The 22691-nt window shown below is 41.0% G+C and overlaps 1 protein-coding gene across 8 annotated transcripts in view; it reads left to right on the forward strand.

Annotated features, from left to right (window-relative positions):
• KIF16B (kinesin family member 16B) overlaps positions 1-22691 on the forward strand; it is a 234749-nt gene that overhangs the window by 128916 nt on the left and 83142 nt on the right. For 6 of the 8 annotated variants that reach the window (XM_075925620.2, XM_075925627.2, XM_075925625.2 and 3 more), the window contains exons 18-23: positions 9857-9889; positions 10248-10301; positions 11609-12961; positions 14643-14801; positions 15572-15677; positions 22592-22642. In XM_075925620.2, coding sequence (XP_075781735.1) covers positions 9857-9889; positions 10248-10301; positions 11609-12961; positions 14643-14801; positions 15572-15677; positions 22592-22642 — 1756 coding nt within the window. The remainder of the gene's footprint in view (positions 1-9856; positions 9890-10247; positions 10302-11608; positions 12962-14642; positions 14802-15571; positions 15678-22591; positions 22643-22691) is intronic. The other 2 variants (XM_075925621.2, XM_075925624.2) reach the window with 1 other exon arrangement.

Below are 22691 nucleotides of genomic sequence, written 5' to 3' on the forward strand. Positions count from 1 at the left end.
CACGTTCCCCCATCATGAAAATGGTGCATTCTGTGACTGCTGGGTTCTGGCTTTCTAGCTTCAACACACCCATGCCATCCTGGCTTTGGCGTGGCTCTTTATTGCTATTGCAAAATGCTGCAGGGGGCAGGGCTTGTCCTTGCAATGTGTCTCGACATTGATTTCTCATTGCATTGTGGAAGGCTACATTCTTTCTCACAGCCTCCCCTCCCCCACGGCCACTTGGAGTTCTTTTACTGTCATTGCAGCAGTGGTGGATGCAGCGTCAAAACAGTATATCATATATGTCAGTGTAAGTTAATGCACTCATGTCATGAAGTCTACAGCCATAAAACATTTCCAACCTACACAGATCATGTTATGGTGCCAAGATTGTCATCATAGGTTATCTTTGATTTCAGTGGGCCAACTGTCAAGATGAATATTATATACTATAGAATTTATTACAGCTCTTTTAAAAAAGTATTTTACCCTCCTGATTGTTCTCTTTCTGTCTAGTCTTTTCACCTTGCAGGTTAAGAATTATTTCTAAAGGTCAACAATGTCATATCCTTGGTCCTTTCCTAGGCTGAAATTATCTTTCACCCTCTTCCTCCAAAGTGAAGAAGCACCTAGAGGCATGTTTTAATTTCCCACACTCATAAATTTAGGAGGCTGTATTTTCAAGGTCCTTGCAGGTTACAGCCGAACAGGCAGAGAGATCTCAAATATTAATTGAAGAATCAAAACTTCATTTTACATCAGTATTATACTTTCATCTATCCTAACAGCCATTTTCACAAGAAATAAATACAAAGTTTCACATTAGTAGCTATTTTAATTTAAAAGACTTCAAAACTTTTTATGTTGTAAAAGTACAGTTAGTTTGTAACTCAATACTGTGACATTTGAGAATATATTTCCAAAGCAGCATATAGAACATACAGAAGTATGAAGCAGTGAGAGATGAAGTTTTTTGTGGATTCTTAAATGTATTTCATATTAAAATTTAGAGGTTTGAAATTTTATAAGTGTCCAAAAATCTCTACTCTGAATCTCCATCTCACCATGTGGAAATGAGTGATTTACAGTCTAGAGTGCTCCTTTGTCTTTCAGTTTTGATTTATTTTAGTGGTTCTTTTCTGGATTCAACCATTCATAATGTAAGGGCTCATAGCTAACTATACATTTTCTGTAGATTACAATAAACAAGTTTTAAGGTCTGGTGTCTTGGAGAGTCAATGGAAAAGAGTCAGTGGGTTCTGCTTTCATTTTATTTAATAGCTTATAAGTTAGAATTGCTTATTGCTATTTCCACTGTTGAAGTTGGGTTTTTTGAAAGCCATTTGGTTGTCATTCCCTGGACACTGTAATGTTATGGATGCCATATGAGGTTTCATTTTAAGATTATTTTGCTCGTCTCAGAATCTGTCTAAAGCACCAAGTAGTTTTTTTAATTGAATCCTAATAGGGCTGTCAAGTGATGAAAAAATTAAATGTTTAACCAGTTTTAATTGCACAGTTCAACAATATAGAATGCCCTTTCATTTACATGTTTTTTGATGTTTTCTACATTTTTAAATGTACAGATTTCAATTACAACACAGAATGCAAAGTGTACATTACTCACTTTATTTTATTTCTATTTACAATATTTGCACTGTAAAAAGATGAATGAAATACCTTTTCTTTTGTTATGTCATACAAGTAATGTAGTGGGATCTCTTTATCATGAAAGTTGAACTTACAAATGTAGAAATTATTACTACACCATAACATAATGTAAAACTTTAGAGTCTACAAATCCTTTAGAACAGAAGGAGAATCCAGGAAGACATGGGATTGATGACAGCAAGAACAGTAGGCAAGAGACATTACCTGTGATGAGAATCATCCCTGTATTCTAATAAAATTGTAGCAACCTGAAGTTGATCTCAAAACACTTTGCTCTAAGTTTAACCAGCTCTGCTTTCAAAGCAGGTTGATATTTTGTATCCTAATAAGGAGCAGGTAGACTGCTATCAGAGAGAAACAATCCTTTGAATAGGATAAACAATAAGTCGTACCACCTTTCTCTTTCTTGCCTAGGTTGAAACACAGCTTTAAATGTAGACAGTTTGCTTTTTAAATTTTCATGCCATGTAAATTCAGCCAGGTAGCATAAGGACCTTTTAATAGCTATTTTGTTAAATTGTAATGGATATTAATACATTTAAGGTCACTTGCTTTCTTGCTCTAGATTTGTCTTTAGAATGACAGGAGCACATTTTGATGCTTATCAGAATTCCTGTTTATCGCATACAGTAGAATCTCAGAGTTATGAACACTTTGGGGACAGAGATCATAACTCTGAAATATTGGTAACTCTGTCCAAAATGTTATGGTTCTTTCAAAAGTTTACAAATGAACATTGACTTAATACAACTTTGAAACTTAACTAAGCAGAAGAAAAATGCTTATTTTAATCTTAATTCAAATTAAACACAGTTTCTTATTGTGTCAAATCTTTTAAAACTCTGTATTGTTTTATTAATATAGTACTGTATTGTTTAATGTAGTACTGTACAGTATTTGCATTGTTTTTGTGTCTGCTGCAGCCTGATTATGTGCTTCTGGTTCCAAATAAGGTGTGTGATTTACTGGTCAGTTCGTAACTCTGGTATTTGTAACTCCGATTATATTGTAGTAGGCTACTTTATGCACTTATGCACATGTAACAACACTTGTTTTATGCTCAGTTATCAGGTTTTGCAATAAGTACTTGAATGTAGTAAGCGTGCATCCATATTTTTTTTCCTACAACAGAAGACCTGTGCTTAAATGTAGATCTTTCAAGGCTATCTGCAAGTCCTCCTTCAGCTCTGAAGCAGCTTGAGACCTTCTGAAAACCATACCCCTCTAAAACTAAGGCTACCGATTAACTTGTGACAGGTGATATTTGTTTGAAACAATAAAAGGAGTATTTTTTGAGGAAGGAGAGATTAGTTACTATTTAAAGGCTAAAAGTTTGGGAATGAAGTGAACAGTAAAAGAAAACAAAGGAATGAAGTAGGAATAGATTAATACATAGAAAGTAAGAAAAGGAAAGTGGAAGGGAGAAGTAGTGAATAGATACAATAAGGTCGTGTCTTCATTCCACAGAAGAGCACCACTGCCGTGCTTGATCTACTGGAATTTGATTTAGTGAGTCTAGTTAAGACTTGCTAAATTGAACTCAGAGGATGCCCCAACAGAGTATGGCCAGGAGTAAGGGAAGCCAATGGGAGCATTGGCCTCCTGCAGAGGAGATGCCACCAAGCTTGGCTTAAAGTAAGCTGACTCCAGCTACGTATTTTACACAACTGGAGTTGCGTACCTTAAGCCTAGCTGTTGGGTCTAGTGTAGACCTGGCCTAAGAATACAAGAGAAGAATGAGGTATAGTATACAAAGATCTTAAAGAGTAAGGATAGAATATTAAGGTGGGAAATAATTCCTTTTGCCTCAGTGACTAGAAAAGATGAAAGATGTATTTATTTTAAATTGTCCAGCTTCATGCCTTGTAAACACTGCAGTTATTAACTGCTTTGGTGTTCAGTGCATTGGCATGCGATTTCATTTATTAGCTAAAATACATATTGCTGCTAAACTGGACAGGAAGACAAACCAAAGGTGCAAGCAGGTAAAAATAGCAAATTAGGAAGGCAATTGCTCTCTTTTGTGGTGATAGGGGCTAACATAATTGTGAATGTATTGTGTATATTAAAACTGAGAATTACCGTATTGCATTACGGTATTTAAAAAAAACCCTAATTTGAAAGGTTTTTTTCTCCAGCAGAAACAGAACTTCATTCATGTTTACTAGTATAGCAATAATGTAATATGATTTAGTGGTTTCTATTAAAAAGTTAAAACATTTGCTAACGGTGTTACTTGATACAGATTAGTCTACCCATAAACCAGGTTATTACTTCATTATCCCTGATACAATTGTATGGTAACTGTTGCTAAATGTTGGCTTATTGCTGGAGACTGCTGTACTTTTTGAATTTTTTTTCTATGTAAATGGGTCATTCTCTTTGCTGTTTTCACACAGTGAGAATTCTGTGTGAAACCCTCATAAAGAAGAACCCTCATAAAGAAGATAACTTTTCATATAATAATGCAGTTCTCTAAGGAATTTCTTAGAGATTCTTTTTGTTCAGTTTTGATGCCTTCACACTGGGCTAGTTTACTTTTGTTCTGAAAATTGTAATGCCATATTAAATAGAATTTTGGTGTAATGTCCCAGTTGTGTTCTTCTGTTTACACTCACCTGGTGTCATCAGTTAATAAGCTTTGGATAAAAATAGATTTACATTGAAAATTTCACTTGAGAACCTTGTCTAAGTTTAACTTTACCCTAACTTTAAAACCACTTATGAGAAATTTTGGTCTCGTCAAAGATTTAGCTTTTTTTTCATTAACCATATAAATTGGGGTTCTAAACTAGCATTGTAACATATATGCATTCTTGACAGCACTCAGTCTTGTCTAGATAGTTATCCATCAGCAACAGTACAAGTTGTTGTGCTGCCTAAATTAAGTTATTGGAGTATTGTACTAGTAGAATTGGCTTAATTTACCCTGTAGCACGTCCACAATGTAAGTTCTTATCTGTTTTATAGTATACTGAAAGCCTTATTTCTTGAGGGATAATGGTGACCATTTAGTGCCAAATAAATCAGATTAAATTCCTTTGTAGGAATTGTGCATACAAACAAGGGGAGCTTTTAATCCCTGATGTCTATTTTTTCTCTATATGTAAAAAAAAGTTTTTCCTGGCACACAACAGAATAACGTCATCAGGCTCGGAGAGGGTTGGCGAGTGTAACGAGCAAGGCACAGCCCCCTAGTTTATTTTAAAATTAATGTCAAAGTTGTTTATTTTGATCATACTATTCATGATTTTAATAACTATTGAATGTGAAGGAAATATAAGCATTTTGTAATTGAAGAAAAATGAAAAAAAGCAAGCTAGCATGCTTATGTTTGTAAAATTGACAGTGACACTATCATATCTAACAAGTTTCGTAAGTGGTGACTTCTTTTAAAAAAATATGCATTTGAAGCTGATTTTAGTTGTTTAGTTTTGCTTAACTTCAAATTCTACTAACAAATAATAGAAAATGTGGAAACATCTGTAAATTATTTAAACTTCAGTTGACCTTTTCATTGATCTCTTTTGGGAAATTAATAGTGCCAGAGCATTTTTGAAGGATTCTGAGGAGGAAAACTTTTGCTCTGATGGATCACTGAATAAATGGTTTGCAATTCTGCAACTCTCTTATCCTCAGCCACTGATGAGGTGGCCTCTATACCTTCCCCTCCCTGGCTTTCCCTTCAGAGTCATTCTTGTTCATAAATGTCCCACAGCAACCGAAAGAGAAAGAAGACAATGAGAGCTAGAATGCTGATGGAAGTCTGAGAGAAACTTATCAACTCATACAGAATTTAAAATCTCATATGTAACACTTGTGTGGGAGGACAAGTTAGATGTTCTTTGTCTTGAGGAAGCATTTTGGAAAGTCTAAATCAGTTTCACTTTGAGGTGTAGACAAGTGGACACAGACAAGATTCACAAAACCGAATGATGATTTAAGTAGCTGAAATGAAAATGTTTTGTGTTGAAACTGTATTGTGAGTCGAGCCAAACTTGGTGCATCTGTGACATGAAGCAAATGCTGCATCATCTCTGCTCAAATTCTAAGTACAGGCAGTCCCCGGGTTACGTACAAGATAGGGACTGTAGGTTTGTTCTTAAGTTGAATCTGTATGTAAGTCGGAACTGGCGTCAGCCGCTGCTGAAACTGATCAGTTTCAATGGCGGCTGAATCTGGATGCCAGTTCTGACTTACATACAGATTCAACTTAAGAAACCCAGGCGTCCCCAAGTCAGCTGCTGCTGAAACTGATCAGAGGCTGATTCCAGGAAGCCTGGGGCAGAGCAACTCTGCCTCGGGCTTCCTGTAGTCGGCCTCTGGTCAGTTTCAGCAGCGGCTGACTTGGGGACGCCTGGGGCAGAGCAGCTGGGGTGCTGCTGGGTTGCTCCAGTAGCACGGCTCCTCGGCGGTACTGGAGCAACCCAGCAGCACCCTAGCTGCTCTGCCCCAGGCATCCTGATTCAGCCGCTGCTGAAACTGACCAGCCGCGGCTGAATCAGGATGCCTGGGGCAGAGCAGCTGGGGTGCTGCCGGGTTGGTCCGGAGCGGCGCTGCGGGACCAACCTGGCAGCCCCCAGCTGCTCTACCCCAGGGGTAGGCAAGAAAAGCCTGGTCTGCTGGGGGGGGCACTAGCTGCACCCCCCCCAGCAGACCAGGGAGACGGTGGTGGCGGGACCGCCCAAGTCCTCCATGGCTTTGCTCCGTCTCCCTGGTCTGCTGACCTGGGAGACGCGGAGCAGAGTACGCGGGCAGTGGGACAGTCCAGGCGCGCTGCGGCTGTCCCACTGCTGGCGTGGTCCGAGGCTTTGCTCCCCATCTCCCTGGTCTGCTGGTCAGACCAGGGAGACGGGGAGCAAAGCCGTGGAGCATGCCCGCAGCGGGACAGCCCAAGCACGCCCGGGCTGTCCCGCTGCGGGCGTGCTCCGCAGCTTTGCTCCTGTCCCCCTGGTCTGCTGGGGGGGGGGTCCAGCAAAGCCGCTGGACCCCCCCCAGCAGACCAGGGACACCCTAGCCAAGCCGCCGCCTGGGCGGCTTTGCGCCCGGGCAAAGGAGCAAAGCCGCCTGGGCGGCTTGGCTCGGGTGTCCCTGGTCTGCTGGGGGGGTCCAGCGGCTTTGCTGGGCCCCCCCAGCAGACCAGGGAGACGGAGAAGCTTTTCTCGCCCCGGAGGACACGGACTGGACTAAGTCGGATCCGCGTAAGTCGGGGACTGCCTGTAATGGCAGTCTAGGTATTGAAAGTGTTGTGAGAATATGAATCCATGTCTTTATTAGTTGCTGAAGCCCAGCAGGGAAATGCTTACTCTTGTATTGGTGGAAATTGTCAATATTTACTTTTGAGAGACGCTGGCAGCCAGATGTTTGTCTTTAGTATGACTTGTGCTCAAGAAATCATTACAACTCCTTGTGGTAAGGATTACTGACAAGTTTGTTGTAAGGTAACTCGCAGCAGTTAACGCCTCAAAATTCACTGATCTTTGTCTGGATATTAACTACTTTCTAGAGATACATTAATTAAATCAGTCTGTCTCAACTTAAATCACCAATATACCAGTTTAATCTTGGTTCTAACTATTCATTCTGGTATTGGATCTGCTAGCTGTCTTTGAAATTATTGACCCTGAGGCTGTGTTGATTTGCTTTAATCTTGGTAAGAATTGATAGATAGCACTGTTCTAAGTGGGATTATTGTAAAGAGAGACTGCTCTTACATGAAGTTCCCCAAAGGTCACTTTTCTCCTCTCACATGAATAATATGTGTATGAGTCTACTAATAAGGAAGCATAAGCCTTTGTTGTTTTTAATGTGCAGTACACTAGCTGTATGTAGTACAACCCCAGCAGTGTAGTTGAGTTCCTTTCCCAGTGTTTGGTTGAGATTTGAGTATGGATGAGAGTTAACTGTCTCATACAGTTCTGCTGTTACAGGTGATATGGAGGAAGGCAATGAGAAATATGGCAAATTTGTATCTGTCAAAAAACAACAAATCTAGCAGCACCTTAAAGACTAACAAAACATATAGATGGTATCATGAGTTTTCGTGGGCATAACCTACTTTAGATGACAGAAGTGTTAGAAGTCCAGATCCAAGAATAAATAGGGGGGAAGGGAAGGAAGAAAAAAAAGGAGTAAAAAAGGGGGGGAGGAAGAGGAGAGAAAAAAAGAGATAGTGAGTAGATAGTTCAAATAGTCACAAGAGGCTGATAAGAACCATTAGCACCTTCATTGTTTGTTTGGTTAAGTCATTAAGATGTGGAAGATAATGTGGGAGCCAGCTGGTATCCCAGTTCATACCATTTTCATAACTTTATTCCCAAGTTTAATTCTTAAGTCCAACCCTTCTCAGTGTATTTGGCTTGTGGAATTGGTCTGAAACAAAATGGGGACTCGGAGATCCATTAATGAGTGGAGCAAATACAGTTGTCTCTCAGGGCTTGGGTGTATACAATAGATTGAGAAATGTGTCTGGGACGGAAACTAGAGGCATGATGGTAAGTGTAGTAGTCAGTAGGTTTCCGGTATAGGGGGGTGGAAATTCAGCTACCCCTCTGAAGCTTTTGTATCTTTCAATGTCTGTCAGGCACACTTCCCCACTGTGTATTACTTGTGTCCACAATCTGATGGTTTGATTACATTCCTAGTTCCTGTTGAGTTGCCATCATTCATTGGTACCCAAGGCAGCTTTCACTTTCCTTTTCATTTTCCAAAGAGGTTGCATCTTTTTTTTTTGTTCAAGTCTACACTGTTGTAATTCATGTATTTTATAACCCTGACATTACACTACAATATTGCTTTGTATCCCTTTTCTGAGCTAAAGCTAGTCCAGAATATCATGCCTCAGTGAGGAACCCCATCAAAACCACATGCAGTTTGTGGTTCATGATCTGCTCTTGTGTTCTGGGTGTTGGCATTGACCTGTTCAGTGCTAAGTAGCTTAAAGTCTGTCTTCTGGAGAGAGTTCTTCCCTTTCTGTACCATACTATTGAAGTTGAAATAAGCAGAGGCATGCTAATTAGTCATTCCCTTGATATGAACAGTAGTGGCTTATTGGCAGGGTGGTCTCTGAGGGCTCTGTTCCTTTGGAATGTGTTACTGTAGACCAAAATGTGTAACTCAAATCTGTTGATGTTTAGGGTATTCTTATTCTCATTAATGGAACTTTTGAGGATGAGGGCTGATACCTATAGAAGGTGGGAATTCTATTTAGCTTCACAGTCACTGAGGTTATGTTTATGAAGTAGTGTTGATTTTTTCTGTATTTAACAGATTAACTGAGGTGCCTAGAGTACAAGAAATCCATTTTAGCAATTTTTAAATATAAACAATAGACTGTTGCTGTATATTTTACATTCCAGTTACACCTGTCCCATTCAGTGCCTATTTTTCCTTTTCTGTAGTAGACAGTTTTATTATATATGGAAAACAATATTAAATAAAGTATAGATTATGTATTATATAAATATTTTTCAGCTGAGTCCTTAATATGAAATTACTTCTCATGAAAATGTAGGTGATGGCCCCGGGCATGAGTCTTTTAATCAATATTTTATTTAAATTTAAATACTTTTAAAAGAGACGGCTGTTCAAGAGCTTCAGGCACTTGACACTTCTAATGTCACATAATATTCCCAGCAGTATTAAAAATACCTGTAACAGCCCCAGTTACCAAAACCCCTGTGAATCCAAAGATTTTGATGCCTAGAAATGGGGTTTTTATACATGTTTCATTTTATGTTGGCCTAATCATCTTTTTCTTAGCTGTATTATAACAACTGAATTACAATGAGTATTTGCTTATTCTGAGGAAAAAATAGCTTTCATGCTCTATTTAGGGCCTTTTGAAATTCAAATACCTTTAGCTTTTTCAAGTTTGTGCCCAGTTCATAAGCCAAAGGAACATGAAAGTTGAATAACAATCATTGGCATATGAAAGCATGCGTTGGAAAAATAACTTGAATTTATGTGAATAGATGTTTATATTAGAGTTAGTGTCATTGTCTATTGTTTGAAGTATATGAACCTAACAAATGTAACCTCTGATAAAGCAAAACTAACAGTCTGAACGTTTGCTCTTTTTTGAAGCTAATTTTGTAGATAGGTTGTTGGCTTTAATATATTCATCACTGCTGTTTTCTTGACATTTTTTCTATCAGTTCCTTTCTTAATTTATCACTTTGTTTCTCTCTACCTCCTGTGGCAGTCTATTCCCTGTAAAAGGACCAATCTGTCTAAGGTAGAGAAACTCAATTTCTATATATTGATTGCCATGTCTGCATATACTTAACTCAAGAGGCTTGCTAATCATTCATCTGTCTTGTTTAACTTTACTATTAAAATAGTTTCTTCCAGAAGTTCATTTACTTTTCAGCATCCATACAAGTGCCCAGCAGCACACAATCTAATTTGTGGCCATATTTAAGGAAGTATTTTCAATTGTTATAGAGCATATTAAGCTATTGGAAAACTTGCCAGTCACACTTTTATTGTAAAGTTTTAAAACAGACACCATGATGTAAAATAAACCATGCTTTATTTCCATTCTGTGATTTTTCAAGAAATAACCCTCCTTTTCCCCTATTTTTTTTATTTAGACTTGAATTTGAGAGACAACAACGAGAGGAACTGGACAAATTAGAAAGTAAAAGGTAACTTCTGTCTACTACCCATCTGAGGTATTTGTCCCCCATAATCTCAATGTTCGAGTGTCTCACAGTCCTTAATGAATTTATCCTCAGAACATCCCGGTTGAGTAGGTAAGTACTGTTGTCCCCATTTTACAGATGGGAAACTAAAAGAGGCAAAGTTACTTGTCTAAAGTGACACAGGAAGTCCAGGGATTTTGAAGCTTAAGCCCTAATGTAATGGACTATAGGGATGGGTCACTTGATGATTAGCTATTCTATTCATTCTCTGGGGTACCTGCCATTGCCCATTGTCGGAAGGCAGGTTACTGGGCTAGATGGACCTTTGGTCTGACCTATTATGTCTGGTCATTCTTATGACTATCCTTCCTCACTATACTCACTGTGGCTGAGTAAATATGAAGGCATATGTATGATCCGAGTTCAGATTATATTATCTGTTCTCTATATGTATTTTCTTTTGTTCTCTTATTTTGCCTGGGTTTGAATATTTTACTTATTCAAGGCTAAATTTTGGCTGTACAATACCATTATACTACTCTTCAGGCCATTGCACTATGCAAATATGTGTAGCTTGGCTTTTGCTACTCTACTTCATTACTAATCTTGAAACCCCCCCTTCCGTCCTCAAAAAATGGAGAGAGGAAGATTATCTTGTGTATTAAGAAAGAGAAGACAGTTTGTTTCTAGGCGACAGCAGGTATTCCAACACTTCCAACAAAATGTACCATTTATAAAATGAAGGTTGCATAAAAGCGTGAGCTTTGTTGGATTAAAACAGTTGACTAAAACAAGATTGGAGCATACAATTTTTAAAAATGTAATCATATCTGAAATTTATTATGCAGTGCAGGCACGCAGTGTGTGTTTAATAAATATTATTGCATTGGATGGTGTTGTTCTGGTTTAAGCATGTAATTATGCTACTACTAACATGAATTGACTTCATGTAATTTCATGTACCTACAATTTAAAGATAATGTAATGATACACTGCAGAACTGAAATATACTGAACTATCTGCTTGTCAAATAAAGCTTTGCTTGAAGTAATTTGGATCTGATACCTCAATTTCTGGAGAAAAACAGTTAACTGTAAGCTGCTAAATTCTGAAGGCACATTTCTAACATGAGGCAAATAAAAAAAGACTGAAATAAAATTGTCTCTTATACCAATTTGAATTGTTTTGTTTGTGTTTTTAGATCCTCTTCCAAATGCTATTAACTTTTAGGAATATTGACATATTAGGGAAAAGGAAGGAACTTTTGGAAGTATTCATTTCAAATACATATTGTACATATTTTATTTTAGGAAACTGATAGAAGAAATGGAAGAAAAACAAAAATCTGACAAGGCAGAACTAGAAAGAATGCAGCAAGAGGTGGAGTCACAGCGCAAAGAAACAGAAATAGTACAACTGGAAATCCGAAAACAGGAAGAGAGTCTGAAGCGGCGAAGTGTTCACATTGAAAGCAGGTTAAAAGACTTGCTGGCCGAAAAAGAGAAATTTGAAGAAGAAAGACTACGAGAACAGCAGGAGATAGAACTTCAGAGAGAGAAGCAACAGGAAGAAATTTTTGCTCGAGTTAAGGAAGAACTCCAGCGCTTGCAAGAACTTAATCATAATGAAAAAGTTGAGAAAATGCAGATTTTCAAAGAACTAGAAAAGCTTAAAAAGGAAAAAGATGAGCAGTATATCAAGCTGGAATTAGAGAAGAGGAGGCTTGAAGAACAAGAAAGGGAGCAGGTAATGCAAGTGGCTCACTTAGAAGGACAGCTTAGGGAGAAACAGGTCATGATACAACTACTCAAAAGAGGGGATGTGCAAAGGGTGGAAGAAGAGAAAAGGGAACTTGAAGATATTAGAGAATCTCTCTTGAGGGTCAAGGAAGCCAGATCTGAAGGTGATGAAGACAGTGAAGAATTAGAAAAAGCGCAGCATAATTTCATGGACTTTAAAAGAAGGCAATTAGAACAGTTAACTATTTTGGAGAAAGACTTATTTCAACAGAGAGATCATCTAGAAAAGGAAGTAGCAGATGAATGTGAAACTCTGGATCATTTAAAATATGCACACAAAGAATGCTTACATCTCAAGAAAGACGATGAAAATGTGGATGCTGCGATGATGGTTGAAGAATTTGACAAGATAAAGCCAGCAGAATACAGTTTACAATATAAAGAGCGCCAGCTTCAATACCTGATGTACAATCACTTACCAGCTTTGTTGGAAGAAAAACAGAGAGCCTTTGAAGTTCTTGATAGAGGTCTGCTAGGTTTAGACAATACTCTTTATCAGGTTGAGAAAGAAATGGAAGAAAAAGAAGAACAGCTTGCACAATATAGAGCCAGCACTAACCAACTACAGCAGCTTCAAGAAACATTTGAATTTACAGCCAACATAGCTCGTCAGGAGGAAAAAGTTCGGAAAAAAGAAAAAGAAATTCTTGAATCAAGGGAAAAACAGCAGAGAGAGGCGCTAGAGCAAGCAGTGGCTAAGTTGGAAAGGAGACACTCAGCTTTGCAGCGTCGTTCCACAATAGATGTTGAAATTGAAGAGCAAAAACAAAAACTTGCAATTCTGAACAGCAGCTGCAGTGAACAGGCAGGTCTTCAGGCAACTCTAGAAGCTGAACAAAAAGCCCTGGAACAGGATCGAGAAAGGTGAGGATTATAGGTAACACCAATTTAATAGATTATACACAAAGAAGTGTGTTTTGCCTATATTTTAGATATTAGGAAAGTGTTCCAGTTCCACAATGCACTTCAGGTAAGAACATAAGAACGGCCGTACTGGGTCAGACCAAAGGTCCATCTAGCCCAGTATCCTGTCTGCCGACAGTGGCCAGCACCAGGTGCCCCAGAGAGGGTGGGCTGAAGACAATGATCAAATGATTTGTCTCCTGCCATCCCTCTCCAGCCTCTGACAAACCGAGGCCAAGGACACCATTTTATCCCCTGGCTAATAGCCTTTTATGGACCTAACCTCCATGAGATTATCTAGCGTCTCTTTAAACTCTATTATAGTCCTAGCCTTCACAGCCTCCTCTGGCAAGGAGTTCCACAGGTTGACTACGCGCTGTGTAAAGAAGAACTTTCTTTTATTAGTTTTAAACCTGCTACCCATTAATTTCGTTTGGTGTCCTCTAGTTCTTCTATTTAGGGAACTAATAAATAACTTGTCTTTATCGGCCTTCTCCACACTACTCATGATTTTAGGTAGTTGTCCCCAGAAGTAAGAGAGTGTAGTTTTGAGCTTTTTCTAAAGACTATAGTTCTTGCTTTTCAAGTGGGCTCTATTAGCTACTTATCCTGTTTTTATCAGCAGTGTATTTGTGTCCATTATCCCAGTATGGATAATATTCTCCTATCCAGAGAGCTCAGCTGAGCAAGGATCCAAACACACATGCTATATTTATACAGAAACAATTATCAGTGGTTTTAAATGCATACATAAATGTTGTTTTACATCTTGAAAAACAATTGGAAATCATGTTAAATAAATGAAGGAAGGATGTCATGGTATTGGGTACCTCATCTCAATCAGATAAATATAGCTTGTAGTGGCACTCACGAAAGTCTAGTTAGTCATTTATCAGAGGGGGAGCCGTGTTAGTCTGAATCTGCAAACGTGGTGAGGAGTCCGGTGGCACCTTATAGACCTCCAGATCATCTACTAGAAGTGGGCCTCATCCTCCTTGATTGGATTCACCTGGTTATCTCTACCCTGGTTCTGGCCTGCATATTTATACCTGCCTCTGGAAATTTCCAATACATGCATCTGACGAAGTGGGTCTTTGCCAACGAAAGCCTATGCTCCAACACTTCTGTTAGTCTATAAGGTGCCACAGGACTCCTCACCGCTTTTACTTAGTAGTTGTAACTGCAAACTAGAGAAATGTCAGAAAGCATCTAGCTATCATTACAGAGAAACATAATATAAAATTGGGAATTGATATATATAATAAACTAATTCATTGATAGAGTTGAATGTCCTTTTACATACCTTTTTGGTCTTAAGAATAACTAGACATTGTATTTAATACTTGGTAATTTACTACAGGTTTCTATTCAAGTCTGGTTTTCAGATACGTGTGTAATTCACTATCTAAATATGCATTATTAAAATAATATTTATTAGTATTTCTGTGACTACAAAGATATAGACTAGAAGAGCCTCATTTAATTATAATATCACATACTTATCTCCTGTCTTATATTCATGCAGATATTCTTGGGAATCCGTGTACTGTAAACAGTGTATTGTAAACAACACTTCAGCTAGGTAGAATTATTTTTTTTAAACAATATAGATATTGAAATAGATTTTAAAATCTACTCCTAGGCTGGACCAGGAAATTCAACAGCTGAAGCAGAAGATATATGAAGGTGATAATGTACAAAAAGGGTATCATGGAACAGTAGAGGAGAGACTCTCCATTTCCAGTTCCCCTACCAGCCCTACAAAGTCACAATCCCATTTTGTTCCACTGGTTGATGACAGGTAGATATACTGATTTTATTCAGATTTAACATGATTTTAAATGACTTTAAAGTATTATTGAAACATTCCAAATAAGACTCAGCATGTTTCCAAGACTGGATCTTTTAGTATATTATCAAAACGATACTTTAATTGCAAACTAGATAGAAACATGCTCTGCTTTTATCATGTTGAAATGTTTTTCTGATATATTCTGTATTAGAATAGCACCTGAAGAAATTTTTGGTTTATACTTATTTTAAATTATTCCTAAATTTATTTGTTTAGATTTGCTTAACTGTCTGCATGACACATATACATACTGAAAGTGACAAAGTAAATAAAAACTGTATTAAGGGAAGCAGCATAGCATAACATTAAACAAATTAATTATAGGATTTTCTCTTTCATTTCATTTTACACTTGTGCACACAATAATTAGTATAGACTTTTGAAACTTTCACTCTGTGTGAAGGCCAAAAATTTTAGCCGGCCTGTTTACAGTGCACATGTTGGAAAAATGCTGAAAGGGAACAAGTAGGTTAAAGTAAAAAAACATGGAAATGTAGTGTGTAAATGGAGAGAGACATTAATAAAATGCATAGCCAGAGGTCCACTAATTGTGATTCAGACAGTTAATACTTGTGTATTTTAAAGTTAAACAAAAACTGGTGAAAAAAATCATAATTTATAGGAGCCAATAAAGTCTATCCAGAAGGCTCTGCTATTTAAGTTATACAGTACTGTCTAAGAAAAGATTTTTTTTGTATGTGTGTTCATTTTTTTAAAAGAATAAATGCATTAATTGAAGAAGAAGTGCAAAGGCGTCTTCAGAATATTCACCACACACCTGAAAATAACAGTATGGACCTCTCTCAGTCTACAGAAATTCTAAAGGTGAGTAAAGTCAGCTAGAAAACATCACTTTTAAAGACCTTCAGAATCATCGGTTTAATTCTTTTATCCACATTCCACATTCTTTCTCTGGATTACATGCAATTTTAGTTTATACAATAATATATGTATAGTGAATGTACTTTGTGAAAGGCAAAAAAAACATATTCTTCTTTGAGTGGCCCCGTGGGTGCTCCACTCTAGGTGTCGGGTCCCATCCCGGCGCCGCGGCTCGGAGACTTCATAGCCGTGCTCCGCCAGCTCGCGCATGCGTGGTTCCCCAGGATAGCGTTCGCGCCTTTGATCAGCCGCGCGCGAGCCGGCAACAGTCAGTTCCTCTCAACCGCCTCAGGTCGCAGTCGGAGCTCCCTGATTTCTTCTTCAGTTATGGTTTTAGATAGTTGCTTACCTGTAAATAGTTAAAAATTTTAGTGTTAGCTGTGTCCTGTTACTTGTTACGTGTACTCTTGTTTAAAAAAAAAAAAAAAAGTTTTTCTTTCAAACCCGCTTTTCACTCAGAAGCGGTGCGGTGAATCGCTAGACTGTGAAACTGACCACCCTCAGCAGAGGGGATCAGTTTTTTGTTTAACTCTTCGCACAATGCCAGGATCAACTGGTTTTAAGAAATGTTCAGTGTGCCATGAAGCCATGCCGACGGCTGATAGCCATGACACGTGTATTAGGTGCCTGGGCGAGACTCATGTCCCTGACAAGTGCACCCATTGCCGTAAGTTAACTTCAAGAGCCCGGAGGGAGCGGGAAATGAAGATAAGGATGCTGATGTTTGGCAAGGCAAACATCCTATCCCTCCAGCAGCCACAAAACCCTCCCATCACAAGAGGAGAGCAGCTTCTCCGGGTCCGGCTGGTTCCAGAGCGTCAAAGCCGTCCCCGACGCGCTCCCTCCCTGTGGCAGTCTCAACCCCAGCAGCAGCTTCTAAAGTGAACCCCGGGGGGTCCGGACAACTTGCTGGGGCTGGCATACGTGAGCCCCCACCATCCGGAGGGAGAGCGGCTTCAGCGCTGATACCGGGAGCGGTGCTGCAGCTGACAAGCAAGCCTGCACCGGCTTCAGCCGCCCGCTCATTGAAATTGACGAGCGCGCCGGCGACGCAATTGACCAGCCTCCCGGCACTGGCTTCAACGGCTTCTGTGGCACCCAGCAGATCGGCGCCTGTTTCTCCGGCCCCGGCGGTGACGTCGGCACTGTCTCCTTCAGCACCGAGACCTGAGGCGGGACACGCCAGTGCCTCAGACTTGGCACCATTGCTAACCCCAGCACCGGGGGCCCTGCCGGCACCGACTCCAGATCAGCAGCAGCTGACCTCTCCAGCACCGTCTCACCTTCACTTGGTGCCTGGTTCCCCTGTGCTTCGGGCAAGGCATGAGACTTCAGCATATAGAAAGTAATTGTCAAAGACCCATTATAGGGACAGATCTCTTTCCCCATCTGCTTCACCAAAAAGGTGAAGTCGCTATCGCGACTACTTTCCCCCTCGAGCGCACGTTCTTCTCGATACCCCTCTCCGTCACGCTCTGAATGTTACTGTGAGCGCTATCATAGATCGTATGTCGATTGTCCCCAGCGTCACCATTCACCACCATCGTATTGGGGATCTTCTCGCATCTGCCAATCACCATTAGCGGAATACTTACCTCATCGATCACAACCACTGCGCTCACCTTCTCCAGCTAAGAGCCCAACAATTCAGTTAGACCAATCCGAACCAGAGGAGGGTCAGTTATCGGAAACAGAAGACCCTAAGACGGAAGCTTCCCCAGAGGACTGCCCATCGTCTTCCCCGGATCAAGCGATCTGCACAGTTGAAATCTCCCCACCGGATGATCTGAAACATTTTCAGGATCTCTTCAAACGAGTGGCAGACACGCAGGATATACAGCTAGCAGATGTGCCTGTTAAGAAACATCGTCTTTTGAAGAACCTCCGCCCTCAACAACATGCGAAAGTCACGTTACCAATCGATGAGGCGATTATGGAAGTGGCGGACGAAATATGGCAAACCCCAACATCAGTTGTACCTACAAGTAAAAAAGCTGATAAGAAATATTTTGTTCCAGCAAAGGGGTTGGACTTTTTATTCAATCACCCCCAACCCAATTCGCTGGTAGTAGACGCAGCACAATGTAGGGGTAAGGTGCCACAATACAAAAATACCCTTTCAGACAAGGACAATAAAAAATTGGATATTTTTGGGAGGAAAGTCTATTCCTCGGCTTCACTGTTACTTCGCATTGCAAATTACTCAGCCCATTTGTCGAACCATAACTTCGATAATTACTCCAAACTAGCAGATTTGTTACACCATCTCCCAGACACCAAGAAACCACTCCTGAAAGCAATAGTACAGGAGGGGTACGCGTCATGTAGCGCTGCACTTCAGATTGCTATGGATGTCGCTGACACAGCAGCACGGGCCGCTGCGACTGGTATCGCCATGAGGAGATCATCTTGACTTTCGTCAGCAGGGGCGCTGAAGGAGTTGCAAAGCAAGGTTGAGAATCTGCCCTTTGACACACTTAAACTTTTTGCAGCAAACACTGATGAGGTCCTCCACTCGGGGAAAAGACTCATGCACCACGCTACGTACACTGGGGATGTACACGCCTTCCTTCATACGTAGACGTTATTTCCCTTACCAACATAGATATGACTTCAATTTTGCTAGACCGCAATCACGTCCTTTTGACAACCAGCGTCCTAGACAGCGCCCCCAGCGTAAACAACCACAGCAGAACTGTTCGGGTAATCGGCAGTCGTCTAAGCAACAGAGCTGACTTGCTTGTCGAGGATGCAAACCAATTGCCCATAGTCAATACGGAAGCTCATCATCTTTTTCACCATCGTCTACGCTCTTTTTACCACCACTGGTCTACGATCACCACAGACAGATGGGTGCTAGAGGTAGTTCAATCCGGCCTCTCCATCCCCTTTCTCTCTATTCCCCCTACCACTCCTCCCCCCCCCCCCCGTCCCTTTTCAGGGACCCCTCTCACGAGAAACTGTTGGAACAAGAAGTTCAACGTTTGCTCACCATCGGGGCGATAGTGTTCCCAAGCAGTTTTGGGGAAATGGTTTTTACTCCCGATATTTCCTCATACCAAAGAAGTCGGGAGGATGGAGACCCATCCTGGACCTTCGAAAGCTAAACCGGCATCTTCGGAGGCAGCATTTCAAGATGGTAACCTTATCAACCATTCTTCCGTCATTGAACAAGAAGGATTGGTTTGCAGTCCTCGACTTGCAAGACGCTTATTTCCACGTACAAATTCACGTGGCGCACAGACGTTTCCTTCGTTTCCAATTGGGAAGCAAGCATTACCAGTACAGGGTCCTACCATTCGGCCTGGCATGTGCTCCCAGGGTTTTCACCAAGATGTTAGCAGTAGTCGCGGCCCACTTACGCAGACTAGGGGTGACAATATTCCCCTACTTAGACGATTGCCTTCTCAGGGGTATGACCTATATGGAAGCATGTCATATGGTTCGGACAGTATCCGACGAATTTGCTACTCTGGGTCTTCTCATAAACTTGAAGAAGTCAACACTACTTCTATCCTAAAATCTCATGTTCATAGGTGCACGCCTCGATTCAGCTATGGCGCGCGCATATTTACCGATGGAACGTTTTATAATAATCAAAGATTTGATACACACAGTGGTCCATGCTCCAACAATTCCCACACGCGTCTGTCTACAGCTGTTGGGGCATATGGCTGCTGCCACCATCGTAGTGTACAATGCAAGGTTACGTTTTCGTTGCCTCCAGCACTGGTTAGCCACGGTTTACATCCCGTCAAGACACAGTGTCCACAGACCGGTAGTGGTACCACAGTATGTCCGGGAATCCCTGCAGTGGTGGACCAACCCGACCAATCTTCTCACGGGCGTCCCATTTCATCGCCCTCAGCCTACTATACAAATAACTACAGATGCCTCCCTCATAGGCTGGGGAGCTCACATGGGCAATTCCACGGTCCAGGGACGTTGGTTGCCACGAGAAATGCTACTGCACATCAATCTGCTCGAGTTGAGAGCGGTGCGGCATGCCCACAAGCATTTTCAGTCGCACATTCAAAATACAACGACCAGGATTTTAACGGACAACATGGCGACTATGTTTTATATAAACAAGCAAGGAGGTGCCCGGTCCCGCTCTCTTTGCGCAGAGAGCATCCGTTTATGGAATTGGTGTATTGCCAACAACACTGTTCTAACAGCTTCCTACTTGCCGGGTGTCGACAATTTAGTAGCGGACTCTCTCAGCAGGCGTTTTCCACATGACCACGAGTGGGAGATTCGCACGGACGTACTCAGACATATTTTCGCTCGATGGGGATTTCCGACGATAGATCTGTTTGCGACAGAACTCAATTTGAAATGTCCCAATTATTGTTCGAGAGCCGGGATAGGACACCACTCGCTGGGGGACGCCTTCCTTCTCCACTGGGGAACGGCACTACTGTACGCTTTCCCACCGACAGTATTAATTCCCAGGGTTCTCGAAAGCTCGGGTAATCCTTCTAGCGCCAGCATGGGCTTATCAGCCTTGGTTTTCAGTGCTCCACAAGATGTCAGTGAAAACGCCATATCCTCTACCTTCTATTCCGAATCTGTTGACCCAGGACAACGGATCCATCAGTCATCCACGACCAGAGGTTCTACACCTCACTGCGTGGATGCTGGCTGGTTTACCGACTCTGAGCAATCCTGCTCTCCAGCGAGTCAAGCAAGTGTTGATGCACAGTCGAAAACAATCTACACGAACCGCTTATACAGCTAAGTGGGCAAAGTTCCAAGCATGGTGTGCGGACAATAACGTGGACTCGCGGTTTGCATCCTTACCGTGTATATTGGATTATCTTTTACAACTACACGACAATGGCTTGGCAATTACATCGCTACGGGTACACTTGGCAGCAATCAATGCATACCACCATAGGGATGACGATATTTCCTTGTTCGCTCACCCTACTACAAAAAGGTTCCTGAAGGGACTTTCAAATCTCCACCCTCCCTGGAGATCTCCTCCTCCCTCATGGAACTTGGATCTGGTCCTACAAACTTTGACTCGTCCCCCTTTTGAGCCTTTAGCGACAGTATCATTGCACTTACTTATGGTCAAGCTGGTATTTCTCCTAGCCCTCACTTCAGCTCACAGAGTGGGTGAGAGCAGCTTTTATTGCTTCGCCTCCCTATACAGTTTTTTTTGAAAGAATCGGTAACGTTGAGAACCCATCCAGCGTTTATTCCAAAGGTGTCTTCTGAATTTCACATAAACGAACCGGTGGTTTTACCATGCTTCTTCCCAAAGCCCCATACCTCAACGCAAGAAGCACACTTACATATGTTGGATGTGAGAAGAGCGTTAGCGTTTTACATTGACAGAACGCGGGGTTTTAGGAAAACAGACCGTTTGCTAGTGTCAGTGGCGAATCACTCAAAAGGACAGCCTTTAACTTCTCAGCGTATTTCCAAGCTCATAGTGTTGTGTATATCCATGTGCCATTCGCTGCGAGGGAAGCCTCTCCCCTCTCGTCCCAAAGCTCATTCAACTAGGGCAGTTGCTGCTACTACGGCCTGTCTCAGTGGGGTGTCCTTTCGTGACATTTGCAGAGCGGCAACATGGTCCTCGCATGCGACTTTTGTGAAGCACTATGCCATAATCGATCAGTTTACTTCAGATTATTCTGTGGCTACAGCAGTACTGAATCATGCTGGTAGTCTTGATTCCGGAGCATTTTAATTCTGTTCTGGCTACTGCTCCGGAGTCACCTAGAGTGGAGCACCCACGGGGCCACTCGAAGAAGAAAAAGAAGTTACTTACCCTGTGAAGTAACGATTGTTCTTCGAGATGTGCCCCGTGGGTGCTCCACGACCCGCCCTTCCTCCCCGCTCCGGAAATTTCTTCTTAATGTTTCTTGCAGATGAGCAGATGAAGGAACTGACGGTTGCCGGCTCGCGCGCGGCTGATTAAAGGCGCGAACGCTATCCTGGGGAACCACGCATGCGCGAGCCGGCGGAGCACGGCTATGAAAAGTCTCCGAGCCGCGGCGCCGGGACGGGACCCGACACCTAGAGTGGAGCACCCACGGGGCACATCTCGAAGAACAATCGTTACTTCACAGGGTGAGTAACTTCTTTTTTCAAATTATTTCTGAGGAGCGTAGTTGTATATCTGGAGGTTCAAATGTCTAAGGGTTGAAATACTTGGGTTTCAAACAGCAGTAGATCAATGGATATTATGAAACTTGTACATAGCTGTAGTGTGTACTTAGCTTCTTAATGCACAGCATGCAAGTGTACCATAGATTCACGTACTCCGAGCTTGCCACATGCTCAATCACTGTATAGACAGTCACTAATTAAAATCAAACAGTAAAATCCCAGCTCCATGGAAGTCAGATAGTTTTGCAATTTACTTCAATGGGGCTGGGATTTCACCCAGGATATCTATGTTCTGCATCATTGTGGTTATTTTCAGTGAACTGCATCTTAATCTAAATTTTTTCTCATATATGTAGAGCTCAGTGGAAGCATTCTCTGAAAGCCCATAACTTTTCCAAATCAATAATGAAGAGTTTTATTCCTCTGCTTTTATTATGCTTTTGTTCATGACAACATAAAGTTCCATCAGAATGAATACTATGTGTTTTTAATAATGCATGCTTAAAAAGGAATGTGTACAAAAAGAACCATTTTTGTTAAAATTTCCCTTTTCCTAATTGGTAATTCCTAATTTGCCAAGATATTGTCTTATATTTTAATTGAACACCAGTAGAAGTTGATAGGTATTTTTGACAATTAAGCAGATTACTTTAGGTCTGTGTTGCTATGAATAGTACAAGTTTTACAAGAAGGAAACTTTTTTTAATCACATGTACCTTTTTGATTCTTAGGATAATGAAGCACTTCATAATGGTATTGTTCAACGCAAGTTGAAGTATGAGGTAGGTTATAATTCATCAGAATGAAATAGTTGTCTGAAATTATGGCATG

This window comes from Pelodiscus sinensis, chromosome 3 (genome assembly GCF_052426305.1).
Source record: "Pelodiscus sinensis isolate ZL-2025 chromosome 3, ASM5242630v1, whole genome shotgun sequence".
Classification (NCBI taxonomy): Eukaryota; Metazoa; Chordata; order Testudines; family Trionychidae; genus Pelodiscus; species Pelodiscus sinensis.